This window comes from Lolium perenne, chromosome 7 (assembly GCF_019359855.2).
Source record: "Lolium perenne isolate Kyuss_39 chromosome 7, Kyuss_2.0, whole genome shotgun sequence".
Classification (NCBI taxonomy): domain Eukaryota; kingdom Viridiplantae; phylum Streptophyta; class Magnoliopsida; order Poales; family Poaceae; genus Lolium; species Lolium perenne.
This window is the reverse complement of record NC_067250.2, coordinates 188,643,633-188,661,896: the sequence shown is the minus strand read 5'-3', so window position 1 is coordinate 188,661,896 and position 18,264 is coordinate 188,643,633. Positions and strand designations below refer to the sequence as shown.

The following is an 18,264-nucleotide window of genomic DNA, read 5'->3' as shown; positions in this document are numbered from 1 at the left end:
CAAGATCTGGGGGACTGGAGTCTCTGTTTCGGCACGCCGCCGGGACGGGGAAGTGCCCCCGGAAGGCTTCTCCATCAACACCACCGCCATCTTCATCACCGCTGTTGTCTCCCATGAGGAGGGAGTAGTTCTCCATCGAGGCTCGGGGCTGTACCGGTAGCTATGTGGTTCATCTCTCTCCTATGTACTTCAATACAATAATCTCATGAGCTGCCTTACATGATTGAGATTCATATGATGATGCGTGTAATCTAGATGCCATTATGCTAGTCAAGTGGATTTTACTTATGTGATCTCCGGAGACTCCTTGTCCCACGTGTGTAAAGGTGACAGTGTGTGCACCGTGTGGGTCTCTTGGGCTATATTTCACAGAATACTTATTCACTGTTATGAATGGCATAGTGAAGTGCTTATTTATATCTCTTTATGATTGCAATGTGTTTTGTATCACAATTTATCTGTGTGCTACTCTAGTGATGTTATTAAAGTAGTTTATTCCTCCTGCACGGTGTAATGGTGACAGTGTGTGCATCGTAGTACTTGGCGTAGGCTATGATTGTGATCTCTTGTAGATTATGAAGTTAACTATTGCTATGATAGTATTGATGTGATCTATTCCTCCTTTCGTAGTGTGAAGGTGACAGTGTGCATGCTATGTTAGTACTTGGTTTGGTTATGTTGATCTGTCATGCACTCTAAGGTTATTTAAATATGAACATTGAATATTGTGGAGCTTGTTAACTCCGGCATTGAGGGTTCGTGTAATCCTACACAGTTAGTGGTGTTCATCATCCAACAAGAGGGTGTAGAGTCTAGCATCTATCTATTTATTCTGTTATGTGATCAATGTTGAGAGTGTCCACTAGTGAAAGTATGATCCCTAGGCCTTGTTCCTAAATACTGCTATCACTGCTTGTTTACTGTTGTACTGCATCTTTACTTCCTGCAATATTACTACCATCAACTGCACGCCTTGACAAGCACTTTTCTGGTGCCATTGCTACTGCTCATACTTATTCATACCACCTGTATTTCACTATCTCTTCGCCGAACTAGTGCACCTATTAGGTGTGTTGGGGACACAAGAGACTTCTTGCTTTGTGGTTGCAGGGTTGCATGAGAGGGATATCTTTGACCTCTTCCTCCCTGAGTTCGATAAACCTTGGGTGATCCACTTAAGGGAAATTTGCTGCCGTTCTACAAACCTCTGCTCTTGGAGGCCCAACACTGTCTACAAGAATAGAAGCACCCGTAGACATCACTCTCCCATACACCATGATGGGAAAGCTCCATTGATGCATATCTTGACATGTCCATTATCACCAAATGGACGACAAGCTTCAAGCATACGATCCTCTTGAGATGCTCATCTTGAATTTGCCCAACTCAATCTTAATATGGATCACCATTTGACGTTATCCTCTCATGGGCTATATGAGATCTCACTTTTGATGCATGCCCATGGAAAGATACCTAACCCACATAGACAACACAAAGGAACATATATGATGGGTTAGTTTATAAAGCATAATTGACAAGGCTTACCATACCACATGACTTCACGTGGCACATTCTTCATGCATTATGTGTTGACCAAACTTGAATTAATTCTTCACTCTTTGTATTGGTCAACCTTGTATCTTCTCATGCTCTATCATACTATCTTGAGGTGTATAAAGAATTTTTCATTTGTTTGCATGCTCTAAATCTTAGTTAATCATAGCTCAACTCATGAGACTATCATGACACCGACTTAGAGCCATAACTTGAATTCTTCACTTGGAATCAAACACTCAAGATCTTGATCATTCATTGCTTATCACATAAGCTAGAGCATGGCTAATATTGAGTTCCACAAAAGAACTCTATATTCATTTATTCTTCTTGATCATATCTCATATATGTCTTCAAATCGATGATTTTGATGCCAATACTCAAGGTATATCTTTATCTTCATGGTATCCATACTTGAATCCAACATATGGAGTACAAGTAGTACCTATGGAATATTCCTTCATATAAACTCAATGAAAACATTAGTCCATAGGGGCTGTCATTAATTACCAAAACCACACATATGAGCAATATACCCTTACAGAATCTAAAACTACAAACATTTAAATCAATATTTATATATGGCAAAAACATAGAATATACATAGAAATGAGCTGTCTACAAGATTGTTTTTTCGAACATGTAGACTAATAGGATAAATAACTCCTTGAAATTAAGTACATAGTGATGCATAGAAAAAAATACTAACGTCAAAGTTCTACTGAGTTTATTTAAAACGGGGAGGTTCTCACAAATCTAGGAAAGATGAAAACAACATGGAACTAGCAAAAGTATATAGGCTCGGAAACAAATTACACAAAGTGTCCATATTCGCTTGTTGCAAATAATGTTCTTGCTTATTCTAATGTTTCTTACATTTACCACCACTGAAGAACAATGGGGAAAAATCCCTCAAGCAAACAATGACCAAAAAAATCCCTCAAGAAAACAATGGGCAAAAAATAAAAGGTTAAATTACCGCATGTTTCGCATAAGTTAGCTATATTAGCCTTACTCTCTTGTAATGTGTAACAATGGCCCTAATTGTGTTCAGAGGGTTTTGGTATATGATTGTAATAATTGTTTACCTGGTGAACCAATAAAGCTCATTTTTCCTAAATCAATAGTCCAATGATGGTCATGAGGCGGTTGGAAGGGGAAAATCAGCCAACTTCTATGTCTGACCCCTTGATGAAGTGGAATATTATTTGGTGCATGACCATTGCAATAGAAATACACCAAACATAATATTTTGCGTGTGTATGCAACCTTACTTACATAATTTTTTTTCATGATGGTTAAAAATGAAAAAATGTTATATTTTAAGCACAACCATATCTTTTTAACGGTTGTGGGGAGTTAATCCCCACCTTAACTTTTTTTTCATTCATATTTATCTATTAGGCTTTACAACCTCATACAAAATAGGTTCAAACGAACCACTGTGATTTACAGGAGAAGAGGGATATGGAAATCCACTTGGATCTTAGGCGTAGATGCACACACCTTCAAAAACTATATTTCAAAATTTTGGAAAAATTAGGTGGGGTATAGACATTCTAAGTTAACACATGATTTTTTTTTTCCAAAATATTCATTTTATGGTTGCGTGTGTAAAATTGTACTTTTACGAGGGCCACATGAAATGTTATTTTCTCTCGCAAAACTTTGTGTGCAAACATAGAATGTTGAGATGTACACCCAGAAATTTCAACTGATTTTTTGGCATCTTAAAGGCACAAACTAACCATACTATAAGCAAAGCCACATCAAGAACCAAAGTGACAAAACCAACGGTGTGCAAATTACGCGAGAAGCCCCAGCATAGTAGATGAAGAGTTCCAATCAGCCAAGACCAAACCTTAACACCTCAACACATTACTACTTTGGTTGCAATAAAACGTAAAATGCGTGTCGTCATTTGCAACGAAACATAATTTTATCTTACACATGTAATATCACAGACACATTTTCAGCATTCAAGAAATCTCTATAGCATATACATCCAGTAGTCATCGCAACATTTACTTGTGAGTATACACAAAAAAGGATAGTCGTTTGTAATATTTTCTAACACATTTTGCAACATCGAAAATTCCCAAAACAATTGATCTCCACCATAAACATGGATGCACCACTATGTCCAATTCGGTCGCGACGACCATTGAATCCGCCACGTGAGAGGACAGTCGCAGCTAAATTGGGTGAACTCTCCTAGCGGCCATCTTCTTCGAGTGAGTACAAAATCTACTTCACTTGGTGGATGCCGTCATTTTCAGCAAAAAAAACGGCAAAAAAAAAAACTGTCACAGAGAAAATACTTCCCCTTCCTTGAAAGGAGTACTCAGTAACATTTTGGCTCAGTACATGTACAGCTTTCGAAGGCGCAGATACGGAAGACGCGTCGATCAGTAGGGACACGATTACCGCTGTCCTGCAGCAAACCCCGCCATCGAGCCACGGAGACGGGATCCGCCGCTTAAACCCTCGGCCCGCTGCGCTCCCGAACGGCCAAGGCCAAACCCTCCGTCGCCTTCTTCCCCGCCCACCTCGCGCGCACCAGCCGTAGCCGACGACGACGGCGCCCTGCGGCTTCGGTTGCGGCGGAGCTCTACTGGTACCAGGAGGAGGAGGAGGAGGTGTACGAGCCGATTCCAAGCTGAAGCGGTTCGTGGGCGCCATGGCGGCGGCGGCGCCGGCGTCCGGGCGCCTCCGGCCGCGGTGCCCGTGCTCGGCGCCGCCGTGGCTCTCTTCTCCCTTCCTCCGCCGCCCGCCGTTGCCCCGAGCCTTCCCCGGCCGAAGAAGGTACCTGCCGTGCCGCCGGGTTGTGATATTTTGACTTTTATTTATTGGTTGCTCTAGGCCGTGGTTAGGTTGCTGTTGCTGGCGTACTCCCTTCAAGGAAGGGGAAATGGAGATGGAAATGGAAACGAAAATGGGAATGGAAATGGAGAAAGAGGGGGCTGATTAATTGTGCCGTGAAATGAAATGTATGCGTTATTCATGTATTCCCGGAGCAGAGGGTGATGATTTGCTTGATGAGTAGCTGGGTATGTGCTTATGGGCGAAGGCTACCCTGGCCAGTAATATCTGTGTCAGGATTCAGTGTGCAAAACTGAAACCGGTGGAAACCGTTTCAAACTAGTTAGTGGGAGTAGTGCATTTCTTTTCACAAATCAAATCTCCATTTCCACTTTAGTGCAAAAAAATGAACTAAGCTAAAACCGGCCAAACCTAGAAACCGCGTTTGCCCACCCCTAGTCAGTAAGCCATATATCTGTGCTTTGGAAGCGAACAAATTTTTGCCTTAACTTACTATTCCAGATTGTGGGTGCATGCTACCCTGGCAAGTAATGTTAGTGTCAGGAGGCCATTTATCATATTTTGTAGCCACATGATTCTTCCTGCAAAAACCTGCTCATTACCTTGTAATAGTGGTCAACTGGAACTTTTCCCAGTGGCCCGTGTACCTCATTTCAGTTGGAACTAGTTATAATGATTGCTCTTTCGCGTTGTCTCAGTAGCTAAGAATTTCACACTGGTTTCTGCATCTTAAGAGTCTAATTTTCGAACTGATTCTGGCTGGCAGGCAAGACTATTCTAATAGTTCAGACATGGGAGTTAGAGAACGCAGCATGTGCGGGCTTGGATTGTATGCCAACATGAATGGGCAAAGTAACGAACATGAATGGGCGCTTGAGAGCAAGAGGATGTTTTATCTCAGAATCGCCAACAATGCCAGTCATAGCATCCACAACGGAGCCACTCCTCTAAGGGTTGGGAATCCAAATCACGAACCCTCTGGAAATCACAGAAGTTCAAACTATCCTTCCATGCATAATCTAAGAGAAAGATTGCCATCTTACTCAATTGTAAATAGACATGCCAATACAGACTTGGCTGAGTGTAATCTGACAAATGAGTTTGCCCATGCTCTTTCAACCCCAATGAGTGATGTTAATGATGACATCGAACTATTGAGCATGCCTAGCAGCTCTAATGTGGAGATTTCAGCGCATGATTGTTCACCCATGGAGGCTCCTTTGCCTAATATCTCAAATATGGAGGCAACTTCAGGGCTTGATGGCAAGACTAATGTTGGGTATGCAGATAAACACAAACTCATATCTCAAAAGGTGGTACCATCTTTCCCAGATAGAACTTTCTTGACCAAGGAGTCTACAAGCAAACGGAAGACTCTTGCTGGTGTCTATGACAAAGTTTTGGTTGTTGACAATATTGAGTCGGCAAAGAATGTTGTACAATTGCTTACTACAAAGTACAGAAACTTTGTTCATGCATGCGACACGGAGGTATTCAGCAAAACTCTGCTTGGCTTGTTTCCTTTTCTCTAGAATGATTATGCTGTTTATCCCTATCAGACAATGTTAGATGCATTAAAAGCTGCCAACTGGGTAATAAGTTTGTTAGTGAAGTAATGTCTCTTTACAGTGATGTTCCATGGATTACATATGTTTTGTCCACTTGGCATAGTTATCATAAGAAGTTGGTTCTGATAGATGATAGCTATGGTCCTCAAATGGCATTTGCTACTCCCTCCGATCCATAATAACTGTCGGAGCTTTAGTTTAAATTTGATGAAATTTGAACTAAAGCCCCGACGCTTATTATGGATCGGAGGGAGTACAAGAAACAGTTGTTCTGTTTGGTGTATGTCCGTCTGTCATGAATTTATCAGCATCCATGGTAAGCAGATAAACTACGCCAAATGTTAGGAGGAATGATAAAATAAATACTCCCTCCGTGCCACAATGTAGTGCATATAAGAACTTTAGAAAGTCAAACGATGTAAAGTTTGACCGAGTTTATTGAGAAAATTATCTATATCTACAACACCAAATGTATACCATATGAAAATATGCATCATGAGTAATCTAAGTATTGATCTGGTAATCTAGATGTTGATATTTTTTATCTACATATATGGTTAAACTTTACATTGTTTGACTTTTCAAAAAACTTATATGCACTACATTTTGGTAAGGAGGGAGTACGTCATAGGAAGTATTGGCCTCTCATGGTTGCAGCAACACATCGTAAATTGCCGCTGGGTAGCGGCTATGCTGAGAACTCATATTCTCACAGTTATACCGAATGGTCCAATGTTGCTAATCCATGACAAGCATAGAGTTCATTGCATAACTCATCCTAAGCTCATTAAAATGTTTTAATTTGGGCTAGCACAATCTTATGCAGGTAGCAAATATTGATGTCAAAAAGGAGTCACCAGTTGATCATGGAGAAGTAATATGTTTTAGCATCTATTCAGAAAATTCTGATGTACATGCCGATTTTGGAAACGAGAAAACATGCATTTGGGTGGATGTGCTTGATGGTGGAAGGGATGTCTTGATGGAGTTTGCTCCATTCTTTGAGGACCCATCTATCAAGAAGGTCCAAATTTTATCCCTCCTTATTTATCATGGTGTAAATATATTGCTATTGTTTTCCCTTTATCTGTTGGGTGGAACAGGGAGTGTAACATTTCCTTGTGCCTCTTGCTGTGCTTCTTGTAGTTTTGTTCTTTTGGAATGCCCTGTGCCATTGTCTATTTACTGTTTTGGATTAATTTTGAAATAAGTTGGATGTACTGCATTAATTTTTATACTTGTGCATTTTACATGATGCCCAACAGTTAAGTATGACATAATTGCTGGTTTTCTAATAGCAAAATACTTTGGATGTGGCTTTCTAACAGTAAAACACTACCTTGATTGCATGTGAAAAGAACCAATAACCAAGGCATATATTTTAATACTTGGCTTCCTTCCAAAACCCACACCATTAGTTTGTGTCACTGGACTAACTCAAGTGCATACTTTCTTGTTGATCGTGGTATCTCATGTCTTAATCTGTTATATGGTAGCCTGATTGATTTGCTGCTTCATAATGCAAATCTGCTTCTAAGATTCCATTATGGCCTAGACGCTGCTATATTTGAACTGCAAATTCAGATTTTTTTTACGTATTACTGGTTGATCATGCTTTATCAATTATTGCAAACTTTGTTTTTTTTTGAGTCGCTGAAAGTGATCATTTGTTTTGCTCTTCATCATGTAGGTTTGGCATAACTATAGTTTTGATAGCCATGTCATTGAGAACTACGGAATCAAGGTTGCTGGATTTCACGCTGATACAATGCATCTTGCACGCCTTTGGGATTCTAACAGGAAAACTGATGGTGGATATTCACTTGAAGGACTTGCAAATGATCCTAGAGTCATGAGTGATGTTGGGAAGGACTTAACTAAAATCGGGAAGTCATCGATGAAAACAATCTTTGGTAAGAAAAAGATTAGGAAGGATGGAGCCGAAGGGAAAATTATATATATTGAACCAGTTGAAAATTTGCAAAGGGAAGACAGGGAGATGTGGATTTGCTATTCATCACTGGATGCAGTGAGTACACTAAAGCTTTATGAAAGCTTGAAATGTAAGCTTGAAACAAAAGAATGGATTTTTGACGGTTGTCCTAGAGGAACAATGTACGATTTCTATGAAGAGTATTGGCGCCCCTTTGGTGACCTTCTTGTGAAGATGGAAACAGAGGGTATGCTTGTTGACCGTGCTTACCTTTCAGTGATCGAGAAAACAGCTGTTGCTGAACAGAAAAGGGCTGCAGATAAGTTTAGGAATTGGGCATCTAAATATTGTCCAGATGCGAAGTACATGAATCTGAATAGTGATGTACAACTTCGCCAGCTTTTCTTTGCTGGCATTAAAAACAGGTATTGTCGCCATATTTCTTTAAAGTTTCAACATCGATTATCTTTGGATTTTGCAAATTATTTATGCTAGGATATCTTCAGTAGTTTGTGACATGTTTAGGATCTTAACAAAGCTCTGTTACTAATTCTGACAATCTTTGAAATTCGCACACATTAACCATTTGCGTTGCATAAGCACACTGTGACACAGGATATAAAATGGATGTTAACTACTATTATCACCCACATCGTGTTGCGAAGTATCCCTAAACTAATTAGTCTCCATTCCCATTCCTAAAGATGCCTTTTCATGAAACAGTTTTAAAATATGTCTAATCAGAACATCTCAAGTGTTTGAAAAATAGTAATTAACATGTTAGTTGATTTTACCTGAGCGGTAGTATAATTGTAGTTTTTGCTCATGATTCTTCATTAGGAGTCAGTTTCAGAGTAAATTAAGATGGGACTTTACTTAGTTTCGAGCATTTGTAGTTCTTCATATCAACAAGAGAGGAATGAGAAACTGGATCTTCCTCTGCTTTTTGGATCTGCCAGTCATTTTGTGTATAATTCCTGAGAAAGAGTAAACATAATCCCTCTTATCCTTTTGCTTGCCAGCAGTCATTGCTTATGCATGCTTCAATTGTTTAACTTATCTAAACTTCGTAGCAGGAATAAATCTGGTGAGACCTGCCCACAAAGTAAAACATTTAAAGTTCAGAATGATGAAAATGTAGCTCCGGAAGGCAAGAAGGCTTCAAAGTTTCGCACAATCAAACTTTATGGTATTGTGAAAGATCTGAAAATTAATATGTTCTCCCCGAGTGGGTGGCCTTCACTCAGCATTGATGCATTGAAAACTTTGTCTGGTAAGATACCCATGGATCAGATTTACACAATGGACGATGACCAAGAGCACGATGAATATAGCAATGGTTCAGAACTTCCCGAGCAGGATATAGATGAGTCATCATCATATGGAACTGCATATAAAGCATTTGGTGGAGGAAAGAAGGGAAAGGAAGCATGCCATGCAATTGCAGCTCTATGTGAAATCTCCTCTATTGACAAGTTGATATCCAGCTTTATTCTTCCCTTGCAGGTTAGCCAGCTGATCTTACTTGTGTAGACTAGAGCTGTTATTCCTACCTTAAGGCTGCATATATGGGATGCATTTACAATGCAAATCAAGCTGTGCGACATTCTCAGTTCAAATATTTTCTACCTGGTGCTCTATGAACCACCATTTGGCAATTTCCCAGCATGGATATGGAAGGTTTTTCAGAGGCATGGACATACCTAAAATCGGTGACATGTGCCCGACAAGTGCGAGTTTTAAATGCTTTAAGTATTACTGTTTGATACATGGCAGAAAAACGGGTGGGTTCATCTGGATTTCAAAAACTTCATATCATCGTACTTTCCACTGTTCCCCTTCGAGTATCTTTGAAGGTTTATATCTGCTATGCTGCGTAGTGCTGACCTGTGCTTGTATGTTCTCTGAGTGAGACAACTCAACAACTGTACACATTGCTATTTTCCTGGGTGTGGGGTTGTGCGTGCGTGGAGGGGTGGTGGAGGTTCAAGCTAACCTTGAACTATGTGCACCACCCAGTATTCTAGTCTTAACACTATTTTGTACATCGCAGGGAGGTAATATATCATGTAAGGAGGGGCGCATTCACTGTTCAATAAATATCAATACTGAAACTGGGCGCTTATCAGCACGAATACCTAATTTGCAGGTATGTATCTTTCGCATTTACGTCATCTCCCAGAAAAAAGAGTAACAACTCACTTCTCAGTTGTTAAGCACAAGCTGTATTAGTATACAAGAAAAGAGAGTTAAATACAAGCAAGTACTCCCTCCGTCCTAAAATAAGTGTCTCAACTTTTTCTAGATACAGATTTATCTTCAACTAAAATGCGTCTAGATACATCCATATCTAGACAAAACCAAGACACTTATGTTAGGACGGCAGTGGTAATAGGTATAAATTCAAGTAAGTAAAAAATGCAAATAAGCACTGCCTACTTTTGTTCTCCAGTGTGCTTGTTTTGAGAGGATAATAGAAGCTGCTGTTTCACAGATGCTCTCTACGCAAGATGAACATGTTATGCATGTGCATGTTCTCCAGTTCTTCAGAGCATATGCATTATTTTTGTACACACATCTGCCACCATGAACTTTGTGAAGTACTTAGGGACTAACATAAAGCACACAAGCTAATGAAAAATTCAAATATAAGCATTCACCAGTGGCTTTAGTAAAATAACTTGTAGTATCTTATTCCTACTGACAAAACTATTTTTAGACTCAATACATGAATAATCTCCCTTGCAGAATCAACCTGCACATGAAAAAGATAGATATAAGATCCGCCAAGCTTTTGTTGCAGCTCCAGGGAACTCTCTTGTTGTTGCTGATTATGGCCAGGTATGCTAAATGCCAAATTATGCTCAGTAGTAATTCTTCTGTATTTTGGGATTCCCGAGACTATTTTGACCTGATGAAAAGTTTGTTTTCATGTAGCTGGAGCTGAGAATCTTAGCCCATCTTACTAGTTGTAAAAGCATGCTGGATGCTTTCAAGGCTGGTGGTGACTTCCATTCTAGAACAGCCATGAATATGTATGAGCATGTCCGAGATGCTGTTCACGGAAAAAGGGTCCTTCTTGAATGGGATTCTCAACCAGATCAACAGAAGCCTCCAGTGCCATTGTTGAAGGTACTTGACTCAGAGTCACTAATATGCTGAGCATACTTTTTAAATCTATGCTTGATTCATTTGAACTGTTCAAGAATATTGGCCATATTTGTTTGTTCCACTTCCATGCAATTAGATCATTAGCAGTTTACTTGATCAAATTCTTACCTTATTTTTGCTAGCAACAGCTGGAAAATTCCCTACTGCAACTTTTATAGTCCCTCCGTCCGTAGAAGGATGTCTCAAGTTTTACTAAATTTGGATGTATCTAGACCCGATTTAGTATATAGATACATCCAAATTTTGACAAAATTGAGACATCCTTTTATGGACGGAGGAAGTGTTAACAATTATAAGATGTTTTAGGTTTTCCAAAATGCATGTATCTAGACACGTGTGTAGGTTCACTCATTTTGGTCTGTATCTATTCCACAGTGAAATTTCTAAAACATATTATAATAGTGAATGGAAGGTATATTGTCAAACTCATGTATCTAGACGCGTTCCAGTGTGTAGGTTCACTCATTTCGGTCAGTATCTAGTCCACAGTGAAATATCTAAAACATATTATAATAGTTAATGGAGGGTATATTGTTAAATATGTACAGCTGGCCCAGACTAGAACACAACATAGGTTCTACCTCTCCAAACTCAGCATGGTTGACCATGAGTTTGAGGAGTGGGTGTTAGAGTTGTACCCGCTCCGTCCCCAAATAGGTGGCCCCATGGTTTAAAAGCCAACGCCTTAACGCCTTCTGGTGGGGGTGCGCCTGGACGCATAGGCGCTCAAGGCGCAAGGCGAGGCGGCGCCTTCAGTTGAAGCGAAGCGAAGGAAAGGGCTCCGGCCCAGTATACTCAAAGGGCAAAAAAGAATTATCCCCGGCCCAACCGGCCCAACGAGACGGGGCTGGACGAGCAAAGACGCGCAGCTCAACCTCGACCTCTCTGTCCCCGCAGCTGTTGTTGCCGTCGGAGGAGGCCATCCGAGATGGGGCAAGGAGGAGGAGGAGGAGGCCGGGCGGAGAGGCAGCCACCGCGGCGCCCGGCGGTGCTGCAGACTCCTAGGAAGCTAGGACGCCCGGAAGGAGATGCCCGGAAGCTTGGCCGGAGGAGGAGGAGCTGGCCGCCGGAGAAGAGAGAGCTCCTCTCTCTCTCTCAATCCACTCGATTTAGTTCACAGTGTGTTCCCCTCCTTCTCTCCTCTCTTTACCCTCAAACCCCCCCCCCCCCCCCCCCCAATTTCCCTCCAATTTCACTTTTCCCGCCGCCAGCTCTCTTTCCCGCTCACCTGTTGATGGCGTCCCAACGCGAGCAGAGCGTCCAGAAGCGAGGAAGGCGACGACTTCGACGCGTACATATACATTGGCCTATCCAATGATGTTGTTATCCTTTGATGTTGCCCCCCTAAGAAGTTCAAAATTCTGCAAAATTTGTTGGATACCCCCACTTTCTACACAAAGTGGTCCGATGTCACTGTGGCATCCAAGATTAATGCACTCATTCTGGCCTGGGGCATTCATAAAACCAAGCATGCCACACGTTCGTTGTTTGTGTCATCGAGCACTCCTCTTCACTAAATATTTTTGGCCTTGCATCTCTAGTAGCCAACCTTGATAAGTTGTAGCAGTGATTCTTTGTGTGTAGATGCCCCTTTTGTCAGGGTCGCACGTCGGCAGGGTCGCACATTGTTTTTTGTACTTTCCCAGAGAAGTTAATCGTTGTTAAATTTTTATTGCGCATGAATTGTCTCTGTTTTAAGTTTTGGTTTGCTAGATGCTTTGTAGTCTGCAGAGTACATGAAACTTAATCTGGTATCTTTCTTTTGATTTTAGGATGCTTTTGGTGCTGAGAGAAGGAAGGCTAAAATGCTTAATTTCTCCATTGCATATGGAAAGACAGCCCGGGGGCTAGCTCAGGATTGGCAGGTATGAACTCTTATTGGCTACATCTGCATTTGAACTAACTAGTATAATTGGTGCTGACAACCTGATTCAGAAAACAGCTTGATTAGATCATTTTCTTATACAGTTAACCCAAACATATGCGCCATGTACGTCAGCTATGATTTTTTCAGTTATCCCCCCTAACCTCTTGAGCCTAGGATGTACTCTCCTTTCACCCTCATCCTCCACATGCTTTATGGAAATATGTCCCCATGGATCAGTATTTTAGTTCATTGGTGTTTGTTTGGTCCTTATCACCAATGACCCAGGATGGAAATCAAATCCGAAAATTATACAGGATGGATATCTTGTGCACATCACCTTGTACCCAGCAAGGCAGCAGTTGCTGGAGATATGGGCCTTATCACTGAGATTGCTTTGTTGCCCTTTTTATTCTTGCCAAACTATAAGATGCATGTCGAATTAGCTCTGTTTATTGACACTACTAGCATGGTAGAGAAACGCCGCTTGATAACCCTGTACAGTTTCACAAATTATGTATTCTTAGAAAATAATTTGATACAATCAGTTCAGAGTTATAGCTTACCATCTGAACAGGTGACTGTCAAGGAAGCAAAGGATACACTGAACCTATGGTATAGAGATCGAAAGGAAGTTAAAGCTTGGCAAAATAGGCAGAAAGAACTTGTACGAGAAAAATGTGAAGTCTACACGTTGCTCGGACGATCACGCCGTTTTCCTAACATGACCCATGCACTTCATGTTCAAAAAGGCCATGTTGATCGTGCTGCTATAAATGCACCAGTGCAGGTACTTGCTACTGAACATGGCCCAATTGTTGTGACGCTCCACTTGTTTCTGACTTGGGCAAATCTATAATAATGTATCTCTAATCCACAGGGCGGTGCAGCAGATGTTGCCATGTGTGCAATGCTTGAGATAGAAAGAAATGCGCTCCTTAAGGAGCTCGGTTGGAGACTCCTGTTACAGGTTGAGACCACTTTTTGGTTTTTTCTTGTTAAAAACAGAATAGATTTCCTCGCAAACAAAAAACTGGTGTTACAGAATCAAATCAATGTTTTTTTTTTCTTGAAAGAGGAAGGGAAAAAAATGCAATTGACATGATACTTTGTAACTACCTTTTTGATTCCAAATTATTCTATTCCAACCCCAGATCTGGCCTAATACACCACTTTGAATTTTTTTGTTGGCATTTCTCAGGTGCACGATGAAGTGATACTGGAAGGGCCAACGGAATCTGCTGAAACGGCCAGGGCCATCGTGGTAGAGTGCATGTCCAAGCCTTTCTACGGAACCAACATCCTGAACGTTGAACTGGCTGTCGATGCTAAGTGTGGAAAAAGTTGGTATGATGCCAAGTAGTTTCCACGCTAAGTTTGGGAAAAGTTTGTACGTCGGCAAGTAGAACTGCCCCATCTCTCAATCCACGTCGTCATAAGATGTCCCATGTTTGTTGGCCACATCATGTCGGTCGGTTCGATCAAACACACAAAGGGTTTGAACAAGTGTAGATATTGCAGCCCTAGAAGCAGCAGAAGCAGCGCAAGTGTGTTGAAGAGCGGAAGACTTGTGGCAGAGGCGGTGATGTCATGGACGAGTTGTGACGCGCACGCGTTGAAGAGCGGAAGACTTGTGGCAGAGGCGGTGATGGCATGGACGAGTTGTGACGCGCACTAGTAATCTAACAATCTAACATGTAGATTGGATTGGCCTGTAGTAGGATCTGATGAGTTTCAGACGTGTGCTGCTGTTCCGAGGTTAACTACTTTAGTGACAATAATCTGTTCACCAGTGAGGCCTAGCAATGCGGCTGGTAAACTGTTTATGTTGATCCGATTGTCGGACGGATGGCTCAGTTCTGGTCTGTTTACAATGCTGGAATTTCATGTAAATTTCTGCAATATTTGCAGTGTTAGTGATATAGGTTGATCTCTTTTGCATTCCTCGTATGACTAACCGAATTTTCTCTTAATGTTGGTACTTTTTCACATCGTGTTAACCTATTCTTACAGGAACAATATACTTTCCGACCGTCCATCAACCGAGAGAGCTTTTGGATATATGGTCTGGAGAAATGAGTATCCGCTATATACCATGTCCGAGACCCGACTCTGACACAAAGGATTGAATATGATACGCTATGTATCTGAAACCACTCCACTATACTGGCTCATGTTGACATGTTGTATATGGTAGGTATTGTCTTGGAGTGTCCGTCTCCACATGTCCGTCTCTTCAAAGACCACTGTACTTGCTCATGTTGAACATGGTAGGTACTGTCTTGGAATGTCAAATGTGGCTAATACGGGCTAATACATATACCTTGTACTCCCTACATTCATAATTCTTGTGGATAATTTGGATGTATCTATGCATGAAATGTATCTTCTAGATATTAATGACAAGAATTGTGAAACAGGAAGTACCTATGTCCAATTGTAAACTTGTCTCCAGCAATTAAAAAATAAAGTGTAAAAGCGATCAAATCTTTGAAGTCTTCAAACATTTTTTAGAGACATCGAGTAGTGTTTTGGAACATGGGAGCATATGCTCCCTATATTTTGAAATGCATCTTACACATATTTTAATTTTTAAAAAAATTGAAACAAAAAATTCGCACGTACATCTTCACGTGCTAGGCGCTCACAAAGTCGTTTCATAAAAAATGAAGTTATCATGTGACGTGTGTAAAAAAGACAAGATTCAATGCTGAAAACAATGCTTTTCATAGGATGTGTTTTTTCTTTTTTACATAGGCCACAAAAAATATTATTTTTTTCATGAAACTTGACGCATACACATAAATTATGGAGATGTATATGTAGAAATTTTTTTCAAAATTTTTCCACACTTCGAAATATGTTTTGTTGGTAAAGGGAGCATACGCACCCCGGAGCCGAATTGAATTTCCGCATCTGGGATTTCTTTAAATTCAGCCGTTAGAAAACTAACATTGAGACTAAACAACATTCCTTTCTTTTTTCGATAAAGGGAATATTGCACCTAACCTCTGCAACAACGTAATACTACGGCTCGGACTTAATGATAAGCGGGGGGGGGGGGGGGGGGGGGGCACAAGATACCATAATTTTTTTGTTTAGAATTGAACAAAAAAGGAAGGAAAAAAGGAATTTATAGGGACAGTGTTACCTCCTATATTCCCTGGTGTATGTATATTGGAGGAACTATTCAGTACAGCAGTCTCGCGCACTTACGTCCTCACAAAGTAAATAATGATCATTGTAGTCGTAACCGTAGAATATGATCCTAATTGAAATACATACATTTGATTCAGAAGCTATTGGCATGGTAAGAAAAGATGTAAGTATTTTATATACCAGAGGGGAGGGGCTATCTAAATCCTAAAGTAAAGGCCAGCGATGGAAAAATAAATAGAAAAAGAAATCTAAGAAGGCGGATCCTCCCTATCTATCAAGAGTAATGAACTAGATGCTGATACAGTAACAGTACAAAAAAAATAACTAAATTAACCAAATTAACTCTAAACGAATTGTGGATACATCTGTATCCTTAACATACTGAAACGATTGCCATTATTCGTATCAAACCAATAGCGATTCATGCAAGCTAAATCTTCTAATCAATGGTGGGCCAATAATGAACTTTTTTGCATATGTATTAAGACGCTCGGCCTGATTTCGAAATTGTCCAGAGTTTCATATGTTGTTTTCATTGCAAAATGATGGGTCTCCTTCCGTAACTTTCCAATTATTAGTACGAGAATTGAAATATCCACTTCAAAAGAAACTTCTCTCAAATTACCTATAGGCGGAAGAGGGCGCGTTATCGATGTGAAATGGATCCAGAGGGACCCCCTCGACATAATGGTTCGTGTATATATTTTACAGAAACGTGAAATCAAAGTTGGGGATAAAGTAGCTGGAAGACAATGGTACTACACATGCAAATAGAAAGAAAAAAGCAAAAAAAACTGGCTACAATGCTCAAGTCCTTGTAGCAGCGGCAAAAACACCCCCAAGAAAAAAACTGAAATCCAAGTTCTTTATAAGAGACGACTTCCAACAAGGAAACAATGCACAAACCCCCTCTCTCAAAACAATGCCTTCAACAAGTTATTGCCAGACAAAACCTATTACAGCCAGACTTTGGATTTGCAACAACCATTAAACTTCACATGTGATGTCGCTCCCACTTGCATACCGTCGGTACAAATCCCGAAATAACAAGCAACGCAAAGACTCGAACCACCATTATTAGTCCTCATATCTCGGCTTCCCTGCCATTCTCCGTCTCTGACTTCACCATGGAAAGAAAAATACATGTTTCATGATGACAACAGATAGCGGAGCTTGACGCAGTCCCTCCCGAAACCAAACGGTCGGGAAAAACATGGGTGCGCACGACCGAATCCCATCTGATCCTGCAATCTTTAGGCATGATTTTCCCAAGGGAGTTCGCCGGCGGAGCCTTCTAGAACTTGACACCCTGCCCATATCAAGGAGAAAATGCATCAAGCAGGTCTTCATCTTGGCGTGAGAGGAACCCTAGAACCGCCGCCTTTATTCAGGCCGAGCCCATCCTCGGCCGCTCGACCTACCAAAAAAGACTAGTAGATTGATGGTGGCACACATATTGAACATGCACCGCCGGAGAACGGAGATCGGCGTGGGATCCCAAGATCACCCACCACAGATCCCATCAAGGCCATCCACATACGGGGAGGAGGCCGCTGCCTCGGCTCCCATGGTGATGCGGGCAAAGCCGCCTTCGTTGCTACGCATAGGAGCCAACAGGGTGCAAGATCGGGGCCCTCACGAGCCTGCCTTGTCGCCGCTGCCAACCATCAGCCGCGCAGCTCCTCTGGCCGTTGCCGCGCACTACCGTAGCTGAAAGAGGAAGAGTGGGGCGCCACCATCGCCCCACCTGTCCACGCCCAGCAGATCCCCACCACCGCCATGACGCGCAGGCTTTGCCCGGCGGCACCTCCGACTGTGGCAGAGGGAGGGGAGGTTATGGGAGGGGGCGAGGGGATCGGTAGGGGGGGGGGGGGGGCATATGCGGGGCAGTGCCGCCGCACAGGGGTCACAAGAGTAGGAGGTTAGTGACATGGGCATACCCTTCGGGTACCCATTATTAGTATACCAGGCTCGGCCCAATATGGAGAAGACCCAATATGGAGAAGGCCCAACAAGGCAACCCGAAGAATTAGTCGACTAGGACTCTTGTAAAACCCTAGGCTGGTTGCATATATAAAGCTAGCCAGGGCACCCGATATAAAGAGGACAAGATATAGACAGAATAGAGACAACATAGATTTGTTAGCAGCACGTAGGGATCCTCCACCGAGGGGACCCGAAGCTGGGTACGT

At 41.6% G+C, this 18,264-nt stretch overlaps 1 protein-coding gene across 2 annotated transcripts; it reads left to right on the top strand.

The window, feature by feature from the left end:
- Positions 1–4,004: 4,004 nt before the first annotated feature.
- LOC127326264 (DNA polymerase I A, chloroplastic) lies at positions 4,005–14,854 on the top strand. Of its 2 annotated transcripts, none has more exons than XM_051353116.2 (12): positions 4,005–4,359; positions 5,144–5,867; positions 6,772–6,969; positions 7,636–8,303; positions 8,952–9,384; positions 9,932–10,027; positions 10,627–10,719; positions 10,816–11,010; positions 12,822–12,914; positions 13,491–13,703; positions 13,794–13,883; positions 14,115–14,854. In XM_051353116.2, exons 1-12 carry the CDS (start codon positions 4,235–4,237, stop codon positions 14,274–14,276), a joined length of 3,090 nt encoding a protein of 1,029 aa, XP_051209076.1. In that variant the 5' UTR covers positions 4,005–4,234; the 3' UTR covers positions 14,277–14,854. The 2 variants fall into 2 exon arrangements, with proteins under 2 accessions (XP_051209076.1, XP_051209078.1); XM_051353118.2 differs by having other exon boundaries at positions 4,007–4,359; positions 8,955–9,384.
- The last annotated feature ends 3,410 nt before the right edge of the window (positions 14,855–18,264 follow it).